Genomic DNA, 19,102 nt, shown 5'->3' with positions numbered 1-19,102 from the left:
GTGGGGTGGGGGGACAGGAAGCTTCCAATAGCTCTGACTAATCTCCCTCTGTCAGAGAAAGGGAGGGCTGCCAAGAGACCCTCCTTCTTGCAGACCCCACACCCATCACCCAAAGCACGCTAACGCGGGTTCGAACGAGCGGCTCCCGGGCAGGCTCTCTGGCTTTCAAGGCTCCAGCTCCTCAAAATTCCCACCGCTCTGCTACGGGGGCGCGTTTGAAAAGGGAGTTGGGGGGGGACGAGGTAAAAGGTGTTCTTACCTGTTGGGGAAATGCACCGTCTTGATCGGCCTCCCAGACCTGGGCACAGGCATGTGGAGCATTTTCCCACCGGCTAGCTCGCTCCCCACCGGGCGGCTGATGGTCGCTCCCGGGGCTACCTGGGACTCGCTTTCCCTTATACCCTCCGGAGAGTCAGAAAAAGCATCGGCAGGAGCCCATGCGGAGGGGAAGAAACCCGAACCTTCCCGCTGTCCCTCGTTCTCTCTTTCTCTCCCTCTCTCTCTCTCCTCTTCACCACTCCTGCTCAGTACTTAAAGCTACAGCTGTACTTAAAGCTACAGAGCCTCATTTCCCTGACAGTGACTTCTGTCCCAGGCACAGGCGAGAGCAGGCCGGGAGCTGGCTCTTTAACACCCAGAGCAGGTAGACAAAGAGCTACTGCTGCATCTTCTATTCAGGACCGTTCTCTGGGTAGGGTGGTGCTGATCAAGGCTTGCGGCTCTGACCTCTACCTGGATCGCGGGGATTTAACCCCCGCTATGCCAGGGAGCACATGTGACCTTGCGTTTGTGGTGGTGGCGGGAGCCCCAATTTTCATCCTCCCTGGTTTTGCGGCTGATGCTCCAGGGACAACCTGGATTGAATTCCTCCCATGTTCTGTGCTAAAGTTTCTTTTCCCCTTGTGCAGAAAGCAGAGAGTCAGTCAGCCTCTTCCGAGGCTCTTTCATCCTCATGAAGAGGGGACACAGAGATGAGATCAGTAAATTTTTTCATAAGGAAGATTCAGAAAGAAGAACCGGGGGAGTCTTTAGAAACTCTAATACCAAGTCTTAGCTAAGCGGAGTGGTTTAGGAACTACCCTGTATAATGGGAAGTGATCAAATGCCGGCCTGGAGTCATTTTCCTCAGTTCAAATCTGGCCTTAGACACTACTAGCTGTGGCACTTACCCCTGTTTGCCTCAGTTTCCTCATCTGTAAAATGAGCTGGAGAAAGAAATGGCAAACCATTCCAGTATCCTTGCTAAGAAAACCCTCAATGGAATCCCAACTGTAGTTGGACGTGATTGAAACCACTGAGCAATAACAACAAAGTGGGAGCTAGGAGGGATGGAAAAGGTCAGTGAAAAGGCAGCAAGAACTTGAGGAACAGGGGGATGGATGGGTATGGGAAAGACCGGGGTGGGTCATGGAGAGTAATAATAGCTAACTTATATAGTGTGTTTGCAAATCAGTTTATACACATTATTCTGCTGAAGCCTCAAAACAATTCAAGGCATATTGTTTTATTAACAGAAAACTGAGGTTAGAGTGACAACTGGGTAGACTGGGGGGGTATATCAAATGACCAGTCCATGTTTACAAAAATACTCGGTGCCAGAGTTGGGATCTGAACTCAGAGATTTGTCCCAGGATCACACAGGTATAAAGCATAGAGGGTGGGATTTTTAACTTCAGAGCTTCAGGGGTCAGCCCATTCAGCTTTTGGGCCATTGTTTTGCAGGTGGAAGAATCGTATGATCCTCTTGGAATCTATTCAGAGATGTAGACAGTGCTTTCTAAGACCAGTCATCTGAGCATTGGCATTCAGCTATTTTCTTAGTCAGCTAGATGGCACAGGGAACAGGGACTTCTGGGCCCAGAGGCAGGAAGACCTGAGTTCTAATCTAGCTTCAGATATTTATTAGACTCAGAAAGTCACTTAACTTCTGTTTGTCTGTTTTTTCCAACTATCAATAGGATAATGATACCACCTACTTAGCAGGTGGTTGGGAGGATCCAATGAGATGAAATTGGTAAAATCCTTAGTGCAGTTCCTAGCACATGTAGGTGCTATATAAATGCTTATTCCCTTCCCCTTCTTATTCCTCCGACCACTAAAGGACTGCTGCTTTAGCATAATGAAACATGGTATTAGGGATGGAAAAACCAGCAGTGGGGAACTCCCATCTAGAGTTCTCTGGGCAAGGTATTTTACTTTACTAGTTAAATTAAACTATTCAAATGCCCATGGGGAAGGCTGGCTGGATGTGCTTTGAGATCAAGGGAAAAGGAGGGTCCTGGGGGAATCCAGATTCCTTTCTCAAAAGTTGGAATGTCATTCAGCCACACCTATCTGCCTGGAACTGCTGGCTTCCTTGGAGTATCCAGGGAGAAACTTTTTATGTCTTAAATTCTGTCCTGGGAATTAGAGGGTTAAGACAAGACCTTTGTTGTGTGTTCTCTCATCTGTAAAATGAGAGAGTAGGTCCCAAGTATCTCTAAAGGCCCTCCAGTTCTAAATCCCATAATCTTATAATCTATTCCATCTTGAATGCATTGATTCTGAGCTCATTCAGGAAAATGTGGGATCGTGAGAAAGAATGCTTGATTTGGGGTCAGCTCCCCAAATCAAATACCAACTCTGGCTGTGTGGACATGACCAAATACTTTAATCTCTGAGTTTTAGCTCAGTTTTCTCCTTGGGAGGAAAGAACACTGATTATGGAGTCAGTGGACCTGGGCTCAAGTCTTCATTTTGATTACTTTCTGGCTGCAAGAATTTGGACAAGTCATTACCTCCATGAGCTTCAGTTTCCTCATCTATAAAATGGAAGGCTTCAGCAAGATGATTCCTTATTTGTCTGTGCTCATTCTGGACTATGGTTCTTAATTGTAAATGGGGCTAATTATTTTTTTCATTATGTATCTCACAGGGATGTTGTGAAGAAAACACTTTATGAACCATAAAGCATGGTGTAAATTGGAGCTAATAATAACGTTGCTATTTTTATTACTGCTCATGCTATCGTGGGAAGGACTCGTGAGGGTTTGGAGAATCCTGAAGGAGGGGTGAGGAGAGCCAGCCCCTGGAGTTGAAGGTGGGTGGGTGGTACTCTCTGGGCATTCTAAATAGGCATCTTGCTTCTTCTCATTCAGGGCCTTCCAGGGGGCAGGATTGGCTGTATATCTGGGTTAGCTGGGGAAATGGTGTTACACTGATGTGCCATGAGGGATTTTCTTTGGGCTCAGACAATGTGGGGTGATTCTGCAACAGCCAGCAATGTTTTCCTTTAGATTGAGTTCACAATTTCCTGTTCCATTTCTTCATCTGTGATTTTCTAGTCTGGGGATTCTTAATCTGGAGGGCAATGACTTTGGTTTTTAAAATATTTTGATAACAGTACAATTGGTTTCCTTTATAATCTTATGTATTGTATTTTATACATTAAAAACATTCTTGAGAAGAGATTCATAGACTCCATCAGTCAGACTGCCCAGGGGGTAAGAACCCCCTGTTTTAGATTACAGTAGATCTGAGCCTTTGCTATTCTTGCCATTATTTTTTTTTTAAAATCGGCTCTCAGTTTCAATGGACTTATGATGGAGAGAGCCATCTGCACCCAGAGAGAGGTCTGTGGGGACTGATCATGGATCACAACATAGTATTTTCACTTTTTTTGTTGTTGTAGATGTTTGCTTGCCTTTTGTTTTCTTTCTTATTTTTTTCCTTTTTCATCTTATTTTTCTTGTACAGCATGATAATTGTGGAAATATGTATAGAAGAAATGCATATGTTTAACATATATTGGATTACTAGCTGTCCAGGGGAGGGAGTGGGGGCAAAGAAAGGGAGAAAAAAAATTGGAACAAGGTTTTGCAAGAATGAATGTTGAAAATTATCTATGCATATGTTTTGAAAATAAGAAGCTTTATAAAAAAAGAAAAGAACCAAATTGACTCTGAAGGGCCCCTAGCTGTTTTCATGTACATGTTCTAGGGTATGGGGGGAATGAAGTGAAAAGTTTTCTGTCCATTAGGCAACTCCTTCATGCAGGAGGATGGAGATTGAGCTGTGCATTCCCTCATGGCCATCTCTTTTGCCATTCTCCATTTGTTTCTCTACCTCTTCCTCCTTCCCAGAAGTCTGCCCCATGGCTTCATCTTGCTTCAGAATGTTGGACTGGGGGAGAGAGGGTCTTAAAGAGTCATTGTCCCAGTAAGACCACCAGCTCTTGAGATAGACTATGTACTTCTTAGGGGTTTACTTACTGAATTCATCAGGGGGATCCTCTCAGAGAACTTCTAATGTCTCAACCCCTTTCCCTAAACCAGCAAGGCCCTCTAGAATCCTGTGTGCCTGCCACATGCTTTCAGAATCCAAGGCTTCCTTTTGCTTCATATAAGCTTCTCAACTCATTAGGATTGAAGAGGGCTTTGGGCAGAAGCTCTTCAATTCCTTTCTATTTCTTTATCAGTCCGAATGGGGAAAGTGTGGCAACAGAGACCAGGAAGGGCACTCAAGTAGACCCCAACCAAAGCTGTCCCCCTACTCTGGGCTCACCCCACTTAACAGTACAGAGCTAGGGGGCTTTCCTGGGAAAGGATAGATCCTGGAGAGTGCTTCCACTTAAATGAATGGCATGTAAATTAGCACCTGTTATTTTTGAGTCAATGGGTCAGGGCACTTTTGGTAACTGGACTGAAGCTCTGCAGGGATCGCTCTTCTTAGAGACTTTTTGTGTGCAGATAAAGAAATCACAGGCTCTCTTGTAATCTATGCTTTACTCCTGCACGTGAAGAGGTCCTAACCTTTCCTGGAATGAAGGGATGAGAATGGAAAATGATGGTAGTGACAGACTATGTGTGTGGGGATCATTTATAGGAGTGTGGTAGTCAGAATAGATCAAAACTCTTCACTGTGGTAAAACCCCAGGAATCATGACCAGGGCTGGGAAGGGCTCTCATGTTGTTCTGCACTGGCTGCCTAGAGTTAGGGACAGCTGAGGCACACATGGCAGAGGGGGGAACCACCTGCAGAGAGGGAAGGGAGTGAGGAGCTCTTCCAGAAGGCAGCCTAGCCAAAGAGAGGGGGGCAGAAGAGAAAGACAGAGGATAAAGGCCCATCTATCTCACAGAGTTGCCCTCTGTCCTCTTCTAAAGTGTTTCACCCAGAGAGCCTTTGGCAGAAAATGATCTCATTCGGCTTCTGTGCCAGCCTCCTCAGAGGGCTTTCTTTACTAAGGGGGAAACCAAGGAAAGAGAAGGAAAAAGAGCTGGATTAAATGTAGGTCTCTTCATTCGGAAGCCCTCTGACAACTTCTGTTATTCTCTTTTCATCCTAAGTTAGAATCTTTGAAGTGCCACAGAACATAAATATTGTCCCACCAGGTGAGAATTATTAGTTACAAAGACACTAATGTGCTATTTGTGGGATGCTGCAGTGAGCCTAGAATGTATAAGAAGGCTTTAAGGTTTTCAGAATACTTTACAAGTATTATTTCATTTGAATCTGAGGTACATGCTATTATTATCCCTAACTTACAAATGAGGAAACTGAGGTACAGAGAGGTTAAGGGAACTTGTTTGGGATCATAAAACTAATAAGTTTCTTAAGATCACTTATTCTCCCCACCACAGTTCTGGCGGATTAGTATCTGTGTGTGTAGAGGGATTCCTGTCTCTGACATAGCTGTTGTCCCTAATCTCAGTCTCAAAAGTGGACAGATAAGGGTTAGGTAGGATCAGGGACAGGCAGAAGAAAGAGCAAATCTCCTTATTGTATGCAGTCCCTGCTACCAGCCAAGACTAGAAGCCTACATCTATCCTCAGCTGAATAAACACCCAGCTCAGACCTTGGTCAAAACCTTATGAGTTAGAGTGAGAAAAAGATTGGAGTTTATATGATCCAATTCCTTCATTTAATAAATAAGAAAATGGAGATCCAGAGAGGAAAATAAAACATCTAAGGTCACATGGACTGTAAATTGGAGAATTAGGACTTCCGAGTCCTAAACAAATGCTTTTTCTGTGAAATTTCACTTCCTTTTATTTCTACAGATTTTGATTCTCTCTGGTGAAATTTGGAAATATGGCCCTCAGCAGCTAGAGTCCCAAAGCAAGCATCTATCTGCCTCTTCTTCCCTGGATGTCTCTTCATTTCTCTGCCTTTCTTGTTAATTAGGAGATGATTTAATTATTTTGATTTCTATGGCTTTGAATAGCAGAATTTGTACCCACTGAACAAGATCATGGGTACCCAGGAAAGGGAACCCTTCCCTTGGTGCTCATGCTTGAGAGATGGGTCCTGAGCTCTTCTCTCTTCCCCACCCCCACCCCTGCCAAGCTAGGAACAGGCAGCATTTTGGCAAGCCCAGGACAAAGAGCAATTAAAACTAACAGTAAGGTAATATACCCTGTGCTGGGCTTTGGAGGCCTGGCATTTTGATGCAGGGAGAGGGCTGATTACACAGAGAAATAATTAAACCAGAATGGTAGGGCAGTGGGAGGGAAGGGCACTGAGGGAAGAGGAACCACAGTGATTTAACCCTTTCCAGGATGTAGTAAGAGATTCCATGGGGGGTGGAGATGGGAGTTACGGCATTCCCTGATAATTCTCAGATTCTGGACCTGGCCTTGGATTCCAAAATTCTCACAATCTTCATTTACAACTCTGATAGAATCACTGATAATAATATAATAATGTAAATTCTATCTATCTATCTATCTATCTATCTATCTATCTATCTATCTATCTATCTGTCTGTCTGTCTGTCTGTCTATCTATCTAGCTAGCTATCTATCTGTCTATGAATCTATGAATAGAGGGCTCTTACTTCCTCCCCTTAACAATATTTTTCAGAGCACTTCCACACTGGCTATTTTATCTTTACAACAACCAAAGGGGGCGTTCCTGATCACCAACAGGCTCTTGATTTCTGATTCCTAATCTTTAATTGACTCATTGATGTTTCATAGAATCCTTAATCATGGCTCCCAAGATCTCCTTCTTTTTCATCTGACTGAGCTAAGGATGGGGGTGATCTCTCAGTCAAAGGATTCTGGACTCCAGTTTTCTGGTTCCAGAGCTCTATCTAAGCTCAGATTAAGAAGTATCAGGAAAGACCACCTTGTGAGTGTGTGGAGTAGCCCAGCACACGGTAAAATCATTCCATGTATGCATTTGGGAGAAAACTCTGAGGTTTTCAGGATGGGCGTGGGGAGACAAGTGGGAGAGAAAATGAAGGTGGTCAGTTTCTAAACTTGATCTCCTTTCCCCCTTTTTTATGATGCCAGAAGAATAAATCCTTCTTCCCCTTCTGGAGGAGACCTCCCCCCATCCACCTCCTAACCCTTCCCCCATTAGTGTCAGAACTGACATACTCTAAAATTGGGCAGATAAGTCCTATTCCTGTCCATTTCCTTATCCCAAGTGGGAGTTAAAGGCTCACTTATTTCTGGACTAAATGAAGGGCTAGGGGAGAGAGAGGATATTGGCTCCAGGATCAACATGCCAACAGCCGTTGAGTCCCTATAACTAGTCAGTACAGACTCAATCCCAGCTGCTATTTCTCCAGCTTAGCAAGGAAACCAGTCAGAGGGGTGGGCTGACCCTAGCTATATTACTATTCCATAAATATTTATACAAGCTCAGAGAATCTCCTGCTTTTTCTCACTCTCCTCACAGCTGGAAGACATAGCAAGGAGGGTAGCCTCACTATATCAGGCCTTCTCTATACCTAGCCAATAGAACTCTGTATTTCCATCGACTGAAAGAATTTGACTTGGTCAGTAAGAATCCCATGCTATCTTCCCACCCTAAGAACCCAAATGGGATGTGGGGGCAGAATCATTCCTGGACAGTGGGAACAAGAGGTGGGAGAAGGGCTACAGCTCTCTGGGGGTGTGTGTGAAGAGCAGTCACAGCCTGACAGTTTGTCTGAGCCACAGACAGGATCCTGAGGTCCACAGCTGGCTGCAGCAGGCAGAATATGTGTATGTGTGTGTTCATGTGCATGTACGTGTGCATGTGTGTATGGGAGAGCAAATCCTTTAGCCTGAGAGATTCCTGAGGTCGAAGATTAGTTATTTCAGAACAGCCTCCCCACCCACCAGCCACCCAACTAGTCCCTAAGCTCTTGGAGAGAACAAAAACATGAAGGCTGACCATGATGAGAGGAGAAAACACGAAGAAAATGGAGTATGCAGGCTGACCACCAATTACTCAAAGATTCCCCATTCTAAAGAATAACCTGCTAAGTGCTCAAAAGGGGGTGATCTCTCAGCCAAAAGATTCTAGACTCTGGATTTCTGGTTCTAGAGCTCTAGCTAAGCTCAGATCAAGAAATACCAAGAACCCAAGAACAGATCCTCTTTATAGCTGAGTAGAGTAGCCCAATACATGGTAAAACCATTCCATGGATGCATTTTGGGACATATTGAAGACCGAGAGGTTTGCAGGATGGGAGTGGGGGAATTAGTGGGGGAAAAAATCAAGGTAGTCAGTTTCTAAACTTGATCTCCTCCCCTTTTTATGGTGCCAGAATGATAAAACCACACCCCAGGAAACTATTAGAGTAGGTTAGCCCCAGCTGACCCCAAGAGTGGTTTTGTCTATGTGTGGGCTTGCATTTGTGCAGCTTAATTTCATTCCAAAATTGTTCTATGTCATCAGATCTTTGGGTGCTTGTGACAGAGGCCAGGGACATTTCAGCAGAGCAAGTCTGAGATGGAACTCCAGGGGAAAGGTGACCAGTGAGAAAAGAGCTCCGGGGAAAGGGGTTGTCAGTAAATGATGGTGGGAATTAGGTTTGGGAGAAGACTTTTCTCCTAGGCTAAGTCTTAGGGAATTTCAACATTTCTCTATATGAGAGGGGCAGCGGGCAGAGAAAAGGAACCTTTTCGGTCTTGTATCAGCCAAAGGGAGAAAGGATGGCAGGATGGGTTTGTGTGGCTTCCCCAGCTCTGGGTCCAGTCCCATGAGCTGGAGCTGACTACTTTTCTCTGTATGTGTCTTTCAAGTGTCCAACCGCTGCTCAGACACACAGTTTCTCTGTCTATCTGGGTGCCCCATACTGAATCTCTCTGTATGTCTCTTTGCCCTGCTGTGTGTCTATCTTATGCACACACAGCCTCTTTGTATCTGCTCCTTCCTTCTCACACACTTTCTCTGTGAATCCCTCACACACAGTGTCTGTTTCTCTCATCCATAGCCTTTTGTGTGAGCATCACAAATGCGCACTCTGTGTTTATCTGCCACACATCCCCCTGTGTCTGCCTCTCCACATTCTCTCTCTATATCTGTCTCACATATGCAGTTGGCACTGACTTGTCTCTCAGGCACCTAATTTCTCTGGGTCTGACACCCACTTTTCTCTCACCTTCTTCCCTCGGTATCTGTCTGTTTTTCCAACCACAGTCTCTGTATCTGTTCATTTCTGTGCCATCCTCGCTCCTGGCTTCACACAGAAACGATCGTTTCATGTGGCTTCCCTCTCGGGTGACCCACATTCCTTGCAGCTATTCACTAGGGAGCCCCTCGACCTGTCTCTTGGACTCTTGACTGCTTACACTGAATAGTTTTTTGCTGCTCATTCAGGGACACTTGATAGCCCAGGGGGCAAAGGCTGGCCCCACATGGACATCTCAGGAACAGCTCTGCCTTTGATAGAGGATTCAAACAAGGTCTGTATTCACCAAAGTTAAGCTGTGCTCTCTGTCCTCTCGGCTCAGAGCTCCTGGCTTTAGTCCCTTTCCTTAGATACCACAGAGCATGATCTTGATGCACACTTCAGCCTAGAGGCTGAAGCTGAGACTGGAAGATTTACTAAGTAGCATCTCAGGATATCCTAGATGATGACTTGAGTCAGTCATCTTTGGTTTAATGGGTGCTGGGAAGAGAAAGATCCAGAAGATAGAGAAGACAGTTTTTGTCCTCAGAAAGCTCCAAGATCAATGGAGAAAGGTAAAATACGGAGAAAGATAATTCGAGGAGAATTACACAGAAATGTACAAAGTACACATTCACATAGTATGATCTGTATGTGAAAGCTATAATAATCATTCATTTCGATTAGTATTTTAAAATTTGCAAAACACATTCCTCACAACCTTGTGGGGTAGGATTGTTGGCCCATTTTACTGATGAGTACAATGAAGTTTAGAAATGCTAAGTGACTAGCTCAAATTTACTGTGGTGACACTGAATAAGGTATCAGTAAGAATTAAGTAGGTTAAATTTGGAAAATATTTCTGGAAGAAGTGAGTTTTTAGGATGGCTTTTGAGGAAGAAAAGAGGCTTGATTTGATAGAATCAATGGGGTCCCACATAGGAAAAACTGGCATGAAGTACTGGGTTATTAATAATAATAGCTCCCATTAATATGCATATTATTTTTAAAGTCAATCCCTTGTGGCTGCTATAACATGCACTATTAAATCCATTTTACAGATTGGGAAATAGAAGTTCATAAAAAAATGATTTGCTCATAATCATACAGCTAATAAATGATGGGGCCAAGATTGAACCTTGAAGATCTTCTAAATCCAAATAGAATGTTATTTCTCTTGTAGCATATTTCCTCTAGGAAGTACATCTATTATACATCCTGGAGGACACTGCCAAGAATCTGATATTTTCTAGTCTTATTCTTTCTCCATTTCCCTGTCTCCATCCCAAACCTGAGCATAGGGTGTGTCTAGAGGGAAAGGAGAAAGACAGAGAAAAGACAAGAAGGGGCAAAGAAGCCAGGGGACAAGTAGCTTGCACGCACATAGAAGGCTGTCTCCATTCCCCTCGCTCATACCCCAGATTCAATCAAATAATGCAACCAAGTAACAATGAAAACTTGAGTAGCTAGCTTGTGGGTTACTAGGACACACTGGCAAAGATGGCCCCTCCTTAGCCTGCATCAGTTGTCATGGCAACCAGATAGTAGATGCTGCCTCTCTGTAGTACCTGGTTTACTCCTTCCTTCCCTTGTTGGACTTTCACAGACACTGATCTTATCCCTGAATAGACCATGTGGGCACCTCATCTGAAGGTTCCCCCCAACCCAGGTCACTATGTGTCCTTTCCCCTTAGATATAAACACAAACAGCAAACCGAGTTCTCTCCATTGATTAAAGCGAGGTGACAACCAGGCCAAGGTCACCGGCTTGACCCACTCTACAGCCCCATTGGCTTTACTATCACCCAGCCGGAGGCTACACTCTGATAACATCCATCTCCCAGACGGTGCCATTTGTCACAAAAGAGACTGGTGAGAGATAGTTTAAGGGCAGATGTCCATTACCACTACGGGATAAACAATTCAATGCACGTATTCCACCCAGGAACTATTATGCAGTAGCAGAATCATACCTGAAGGAGAGCATGGTTTTCCCCTGCAAAGTACATAATCACTTAGTTTAATGTCACATTAAACCATTTTACAACTCAACATTTCTGCCATTTTGGGTCACTTGTCCTTCCCCAAACGCATCCAGCACCTTTTTGTTTCCATTCTATGTTTTGGTTCAAATGCATCCCATTCTTAAAAGCTTCCCTGACCATTCCCAATTTGAAATAATTCTTCTCTGATTCCTTAGGACATTTTGCACCTCACCTACTTATGATCTATTTTGCAGGAAAATCATCTCTTACTGAATTATAAGGTTCTTGAAAGCAAGAATATAGCTTTATTCATTTTTTCAACCCTCAACATTCTCAGCACAGTGATTAGTACAAAGATCATTCTCTATTTTGTAGGCTGATTGATCTAATTATGGGAAATTCATTGGTCTGAGAGGCAGTAAAAGTCTTACTTTTGAGGTGGCTCTGGTTAGGAAGTTTTTCCTTTCATTCAGCTTAAATTTGCCTATAGATAACTTATACCTATTGCTTTTATACCTTTTCCAGGCTAAATCTAACAAGTTTAATTTCTTTTCTAAATGAAAGCCCTTGGGATATTTAAAGAGTGCTATTCCTTTCCTCAAGGGGAAGCTAAATGTCATCACAGAGCACCAGATCTGGATTCAGGAACATTCATCTTTGTGAGTTCAAATCCAATCTCAGACACTTAAAACTGTGTGACCTGGGCAAGTCACTTAACCCTGTTTGCCTCAGTTTCCTCCTCTGTAAAATGAGTTGGAGAAGAAAACAGCAAATCACTTTGCCAAGGAAATACCAAATGAGGTCAAGAAGAGTCAGACATAACTGAACAACAACAAAATTATTTCCTTCCAAGTCTCTTCCCCTCTCCCTCCCCCTAGAACAAACCTTCTCAAACTTCAGAGATATGTTTTCCAGTCTTTTCACCATCCTAGTCATCCTTCCTTGGACTTGATTTTGTTAACATCATTCCTAAGATGTGGGTCCCAAAATAGGACACTGATTTAGATGTGGTCTGACCAGTGAACCTCTTCACTCTGTCTGGATGCTATACTTCTATTAATTCTACCTAATATTTTTGGGTTACCATATCAATCAACCAATCCAAAAGCATGTGTTTGCTATGTTATAAACACGGTATAAATGTTGAGGAATAAAAGAAAGGTAAAAACAGTCCTCCCAAATAATTCTCACTCTAACAAAGGAAGAAATCATATAAATAATTTGGTACATATAAGATATTTCTATTTCTTACTGTATCTAATTATTTATATATATGCATGTTTTATGTGTATATACATATGTGCTTGTACTTAATATCATAGAGAGGCAATGACAGAGATAGATAAAAAAAACAACACAGAGAAATAAAGAGCAAAAGACACACAAATAGAAAGAGAGAGAGATAAAGAGGGCAAATAAAAGAGAGACAGATAGAGGCAGAGACAGAGACAGAAAGAGACAGAGAGACACAAAGAAAATGGGTGATAATCTCAGAGGGGAAGTCATCGGTAGAGCTAGAGAATCTGGGAAAGGCCTCTAGAAGAAAATGTAAGTTAAAAGGAGATTTGAAGGAATTCAGGAAAAATAAGAGGTGACAAGGAAGAGCATTTCAAGCCTGGGAGAGAGCCAGTATAAAGGCATGGACACAAAGGTGGAATGTCTTGGTTAGGAGCAGCAAGTGGATCAGGTTGCATGAGCCAGTAATCAACATCCTTTGGGTCCGACTGGATCCATCTAGCTATGTTATTACTTAGTCTATATCTCTCTATATTGACCAGAAAGATAATGTTATGGGATCATGGAATAGCAAATTTAGAGTTGGAAGCAGCCTTCAATACCATCTAGCCAACCCTTTCATCCTACAGAGGAGGAAACTTGAGCTTAGAGGGATTAAGTAATGCTAGGTGGTAGCTAAATGTCAAAAGAAGTGCTGGACCCAAAGTCAGGAAGAATTGAGTTCAAATACTGCCTCAGATACTTGCTAGCTGTGTGAACCTAGACAAGTTAATATTTGTGGTAAAGGAAAGAAGAAAAAATTTTAAAAAGCATTAATTAAGCATCTTTTAGTGTTCAGCTGTGTCCAGCTCTTAGTGATCCCATTTTCTTTCTTTCGTTTTTTAATGAAGCCTTTTTCCCCCCCTGAGGCGGGGGTTGAGTGACTTGCCCAGGGTCACACAGCTAGGACGGGTTTAGTGTCTGAGACCAGATTTGAACTCGGGTTCTCCTGAATTCAGGGCTGGTGCTCTATCCACTGCGCCACCTAGCTGCCCCTAATGAAGCCTTTTATTTTCAAAACACATGCAAGGATAATTTTTCAACATTGACCCTTGCAAAACCTGTGTTCCAGTTTTCTCCTTCTTTCCCCCCACCCTCTCCTGTAGATGTTAAGTAAGCCAATATATGTTAAACATGATAAAAATATATGTAAATCCAATAGAGGCATACATATTCATACAATTATCTTCCTGCACAAGAAAAAAATCAGATCAAAAAGGAAAAAAAATGAGAAAAAAACAAAATTCAAGCAAACAACAAAAAAAGTGAAAATGCTATGCTGTGATCCACACTCAGTTCATGACCCTATTTTCTTACAGAGATTGGCAAGGCTTGCCATTTCCTTCTCCAGATCATTTTACAGATTAGAAAGTTGAGGCAAAAGAATTAAGTGTCTTGTTCAGGGTTATATAGCTAATAAGGCCAGATTTGAATTCACAAAGATGAGTCTTCCTGACTCCAAGCCTGGAATTCTAGCCAGTTGTCATTTTATTAGCATCTACAATGTACCAAATATTGTGTTAAGGGCTTTATGACTATTATCTTATTGAATAACATGGTAACTTTAGGAAGCAAGTGTTATTATGTATCCATTTTTATAGCTGAGGAAACAATGGCAGATAGATTAAATCACCTGCTCAGGGTGAGGTTGGATTTGAACTCAGGTCTTCCTGCCTCCAGATGCAATAGTCTAGTCTATCCATTGTACTACCTAGACCTAGTATATGGAACTCATATCCCCTGACTCCTAATCCTGTGCTTCTCTCCCTATTCCACCAAGAAGTTGTTTTACATGCCTATAATACTTTTTTTTTTTTTTTTTGAGGCTGGGGTTGAGTGACTTGCCCAGGGTCACACAGCTAGGAAGTGTTAAGTGTCTGAGACCAGATTTGAACTCAGGTCCTCCTGAATTCAAGGCTGGTGCTCTATCCACTGCACCATCTAGCTGCTCCAATGCCTATAATACTTGAATTAGCTTGGTGATTCTCAAGGGTTGGTAGTATTCATAGATACACAGTCATCTCTATTAGATACATGTCTAAGATGCCTTGTCTCTTGTCATGTATCTCTTGTGCATATTGTGTAGCTATGATTGCCTAGGAAATAGAGAACAAGTTATGGCATCAGGAAGCTTGGGATTAAAATCTTACCTCAGATATTGAATAGCAGTATGTGAGTCCAGGCAAATCATTTAATCTCTCTCTGCTTCAATTTCCTTCAGTAAATGAAGATTAAGGAACTGGTAGGTGATGTAGAGTTGAGAGTCAGGAAGTTAAGACTTCAAAAATTTACTTGCAAGTCACCTAATCCTGTTTGCCTCAGTTTATTAATCTGTCAAATGAGCTGAAGAAGGAAATGGCAAAGCACTTCAGCATCTTTGCCAAGAAAACCCCAAATGGGATCACAATGGACAAGAATGAAGAAAATCCTACCTTTCAAAGCATGAGATAAATACTATTCTTATTCTTATTTTCCTCTGTCCTCATTTAGATTGTAATCAGTGGGAGGAACCAAGTTTTCTCTCCAAGCTTGAACGGATGAAGGATGGATCCTCATTTGACCTCTCCCAGGCACTTTGGTTTTGTGTACATGCCAATGTTGGCACAACTAGCATGAGCCAACTGTCTGCTACACCAAATTCCTGGGGCTTTATTAGGATGGAGAGAACAAGGAAGAAGAGAGGAGGAATAGAGCTGCTCTCTTCTCAACATTGTTCAGCTTTTTCTTCAGATTCACACTAAAGCATTCTCTCCCCCTCTTCCTCAGAAGGATCCTTCCCTAGTGGGGAACCATTAAGTCTGTACTCTGAGGTAGTTGAGTCAGGTGTGCATTTAGCTAGGTTTCCATGAGTAGCTGTCCACCAACTAAGGGGGTAAATGGCCCTGGTCCAGCTGCTCTTCAGAGTGACTTCCAGAGGATGAGATTGCCAATAAGGTTGGAAATGTCTCTTTAAACCCTGGGCTTAAAGATTCCTGGAGCAAAGAGCAGGTTCAGAGAAGCCTCTGAGAGCAGGGGCTTATGGGCTTACTTTGCTTACATTTCCTGTCATGACACTTTAAAGTCAAGGAGGAAACTAATCCCATCTGGGTCCTGAGGTCCAAAATCAATTCCAGAAGTAGGAGGAGGGGAGAAAGGAGGGAATAAAGGTGAAGGAAGGAGGAAAAGAGAGGAGAAGAGAAGAGCTAGCTTGTCAGATCTGGAGAAAGGACTTTTGGAGAACAAAAGTTACAAGAAGACTAGACTATTCAAACACACACACACACACACACACACACACACACACACACACACACACACATGAAACTAATTGTAGACATAGTAACTCCTGCAAGGCTCTCTTCAGCAGTCAGGTGATTCAGACTGGTTCCAATTGTTTAGTGATGGAGAATAACATCTGTACCCAGAGAGAGACTGGGAACTGAGTTTGGTTCACAACATAGCATTTTCACTCTTTTTGTTGTTATTTGTTTGTATTTTATTTTGTTTCTTTTTTTTTTTCTTGTGCAGCAAGATATATTTTGAAAAACAAAAAGCTTCAATAAAGGGAAAAAAAAGAAATAATAAGTCCTGGCAAATAATGGCTTTACTTTGTGTCCTTTAAGTTGGAGCTTGCTCATTTCATTTAAAAGTGTGGCAGAAGAGGCAGCTATTTGGTTCAATGGATAGAGCACCAGCCCTGAACTCAGGAGAATCTAAGTTCAAATGTAACTTAACACCTACTAGCTATGTGACCCTGGGCAAGTCAATTAACCCTAATTGTCTTGCAAAAAAGGGAAAAAAGTGTTGAGGGCCTCAGCCCATGTCCCAGAGGACTATCTATCCAGGGCAATTCACCTTATCGTGCTGCCTTTGTGAAGTTCCAGCCTGGTTACCACATTGAAGGCTCTCATAACAGTTCAGGGCAGGATATGGCTTGTCCAGTCTGCCATGTTACAAAAAGGGACATGAGAATAAACAGACCCCTTTTGGGACCAAAGAAGTGAGAGCTGGAAGGAATCTTAGTGATTATCTTGCTCAATCCCCCATTTTTACTATTTTTACAGATTAAATGTAACTAATACTTCTGGCTTCCCCACTCCCTCCCATGATCCTGGGATGAGGAGGGAGGGAAATGAGGAATGGAAAAGCAGGTGACTGAGAGAGTTTCCTTATTTCACTTGATTAGATAAAATCCCAACATTTGCTATTTTTAGAAAATGGACATTTCTTCCATAAGTGGTAGAAATTCTTTGGGTTGTCACCTTGGATTGTCGACAGTTAACTCTCACTTATCTGTGTGAATAGAGGGCAGTCATGATATACTAGAGCAGACCACAGCTAAAATATTGGGTTCACATCAAGGTAGCACATTTTCAAAAGCACTTGACAAATCAAAGTATACTAAGAAGGGAAGGACTAGGATGAAGAGAGTCCCAGAGTCCTTTTTCTATGAAGAATTATAGAAAAAGCAGAGGACATTAACCAGGGAGAAAAGAAGGCTAAGAGGCTTAGGGTGAGGGAGAAATGGGCGGGACAGCTGCCATCAGCTGTCCTGGGGAGAAAATGGTCAAGTATAAAACTTCATAAATTACTATGATGTTACCTCCACATAGAGTTTTCCAATTTAGAAAGCATTTCAGAGATCAACTCATTTCCATGAAGTAGGTAAACTATATTTAATTGTTTTAATTGAACAGATGAGAACATTCAGACTCTTGGAAATTAATCTACTTCAATTCATTCAACAAACATTAATTAAGCCTTACTTTGTTCAAGGCACTGTGATAGGTACTGGGGTTACAGAGGCAAAAACCACACAGAGAGGCAGCTTGGTATAGAATTGCATTTGGATTCTGGGAAGTGCTAGGTTTGAATCCTGCCACAGACACCTATTGGCTGTGTGACCTTGGGTAAATAACTTAACTTTCTGGGCCTCAGTTTCTTGGTTCCTAAAATGATATAGCTGGATTTGATGACCCATCTCTAAGGTTCCTTTTCAACCTGAATCTCTGATGGAAACATAAGTTAATTTGAGGATGGAGAGAAAAAAAAAGCTATTAAAACTAGAAGGACAAGAGAAGTAGGGTGCAGCAAAAGTTGAGTCTTGTTGGAAGCAAGGATGACTCAGTGGATTGGCTGCCTTGGAAGGGAGGGAATTTCCTATTTTCTGAGACCTTCCTGTAGAGCTTTGATGACCATTTGTTAGGGATATTATTCAGGATTCAGCTTTCTGTAGTAGATGATAAATCTGAAATTCTAAGAATGAGTAAGGACATAATGGGAAAGAACTATAAGAGGAGCCTCAGAAAGGCTCACATCTGGAATAAACTGAACCATATGAGAAATGTTAAGGATAAAAAAAAAATGGAGCAGTTCAGATTGAAAGAAAGAGGAACAAGGAAGAGATAAAGTTAAAAGTGCTCCGAGGTTGTTTTGCTTATAAGAAGATACCTAAATGGTATGTAAGTCAGTCAATAAGCATTTATTAAGCACCTACTCTATGCTAGGCCCTATGCCAATCACTGTAGTAGATGGATTCCTGGACTTAAGAGTCAGGAATCTAGTACTAGAATCCTATTTTAGATAGTAGCTGTGTGAGCCTGACTAAATCACTTAACTTCTCAGTTTCAATTTCTATAAAATGAGAAAGTGGGATCCTTTGGGCTCTAAGAGGTCTTCCAGCTCTAAACATTTGCCATCATTACTGAGAAGTATAGAATAATCATTGTTTAGTAGGGAGTAGAAGTTCAAGATAGATGGCAAGAGAATGGAGTGATACTTTAAATATCCTCTATGTGTAAAGCAGCACTTTGAGGAACTGTTGGTGAATCAGAAAAAGTGTTCAGGGATTGAAGAAATAATAAGAAAAAAGTTTCCAGAACTCCTAAACATGTGAGTGTAAAGTCAACTTCCAGCAAAATTCTAGAATAGATTACTATATACATCCTTGTGAACACTTAAAAAGAAAGCGGCAAATACTGAGAGCTATTGTGGGTACACTTGGAATAATACATGCCATTGTTGCTGTTCAGTACTGTGTGACTCTTCATGATCTCAATTAGGAGTTTCTTATCAGAGATACTGGGTGGTTTGCCATTTCCTTCTCCAGTTTATTTTACAGATGAGGAAACTGAGGCAAACAGGATGAAGTGACCTGCTCAGGATTACACAGCTAGCTACTATCTGAAGCCAGATTTGAACTCAGGAAGAGCAGTCTTCCTAAGTCCAAGTCCAACACTCTAACTATTGTATCATCTGGATGCCTATTATACGCCATAGTAATTTTATTTTGTTTTCCTTTTAAAAAAATAAGATTACTGTTCTCAAAATAGTTACTTGTTTCTTGGAGCTGCATTACATTAAAAAGGAAGGGGATTTGATTTAGTTTTTCTTGTACAGCATGATAAATGTGAAAATATGTTTAGAAGAATTGTACATGTTTAACCTATATTGGATTACTTGCTATCTAGGGAAGGGGGAGAGAGAAAAATTTGGA

General features: G+C 42.1%; 1 protein-coding gene across 9 annotated transcripts in view; it reads right to left on the bottom strand.

The window, feature by feature from the left end:
- The window catches only part of NAV1 (neuron navigator 1), a 349,961-nt gene that overhangs the window by 84,250 nt on the left and 246,609 nt on the right, over positions 1-19,102 (bottom strand). Inside the window, exon 1 of one of the 9 annotated variants that reach the window (XM_074308773.1) lies at positions 260-6,292. The exons of 7 other annotated variants lie outside the window; for them this stretch is intronic. In XM_074308773.1, coding sequence (XP_074164874.1) covers positions 260-321 — 62 coding nt within the window. In that variant the 5' untranslated portion in view covers positions 322-6,292. Of the gene's footprint in view, positions 1-259; positions 6,293-19,102 lie in introns of those variants that run through there. One more of the 9 variants, XM_074308774.1, reaches the window with a different exon arrangement.

This window comes from Sminthopsis crassicaudata, chromosome 4 (assembly GCF_048593235.1).
Source record: "Sminthopsis crassicaudata isolate SCR6 chromosome 4, ASM4859323v1, whole genome shotgun sequence".
In the NCBI taxonomy this organism is placed as follows: domain Eukaryota; kingdom Metazoa; phylum Chordata; class Mammalia; order Dasyuromorphia; family Dasyuridae; genus Sminthopsis; species Sminthopsis crassicaudata.
Note: the sequence above shows the minus strand (reverse complement) of the source record. Positions and strands in the feature narration are given on the sequence as shown.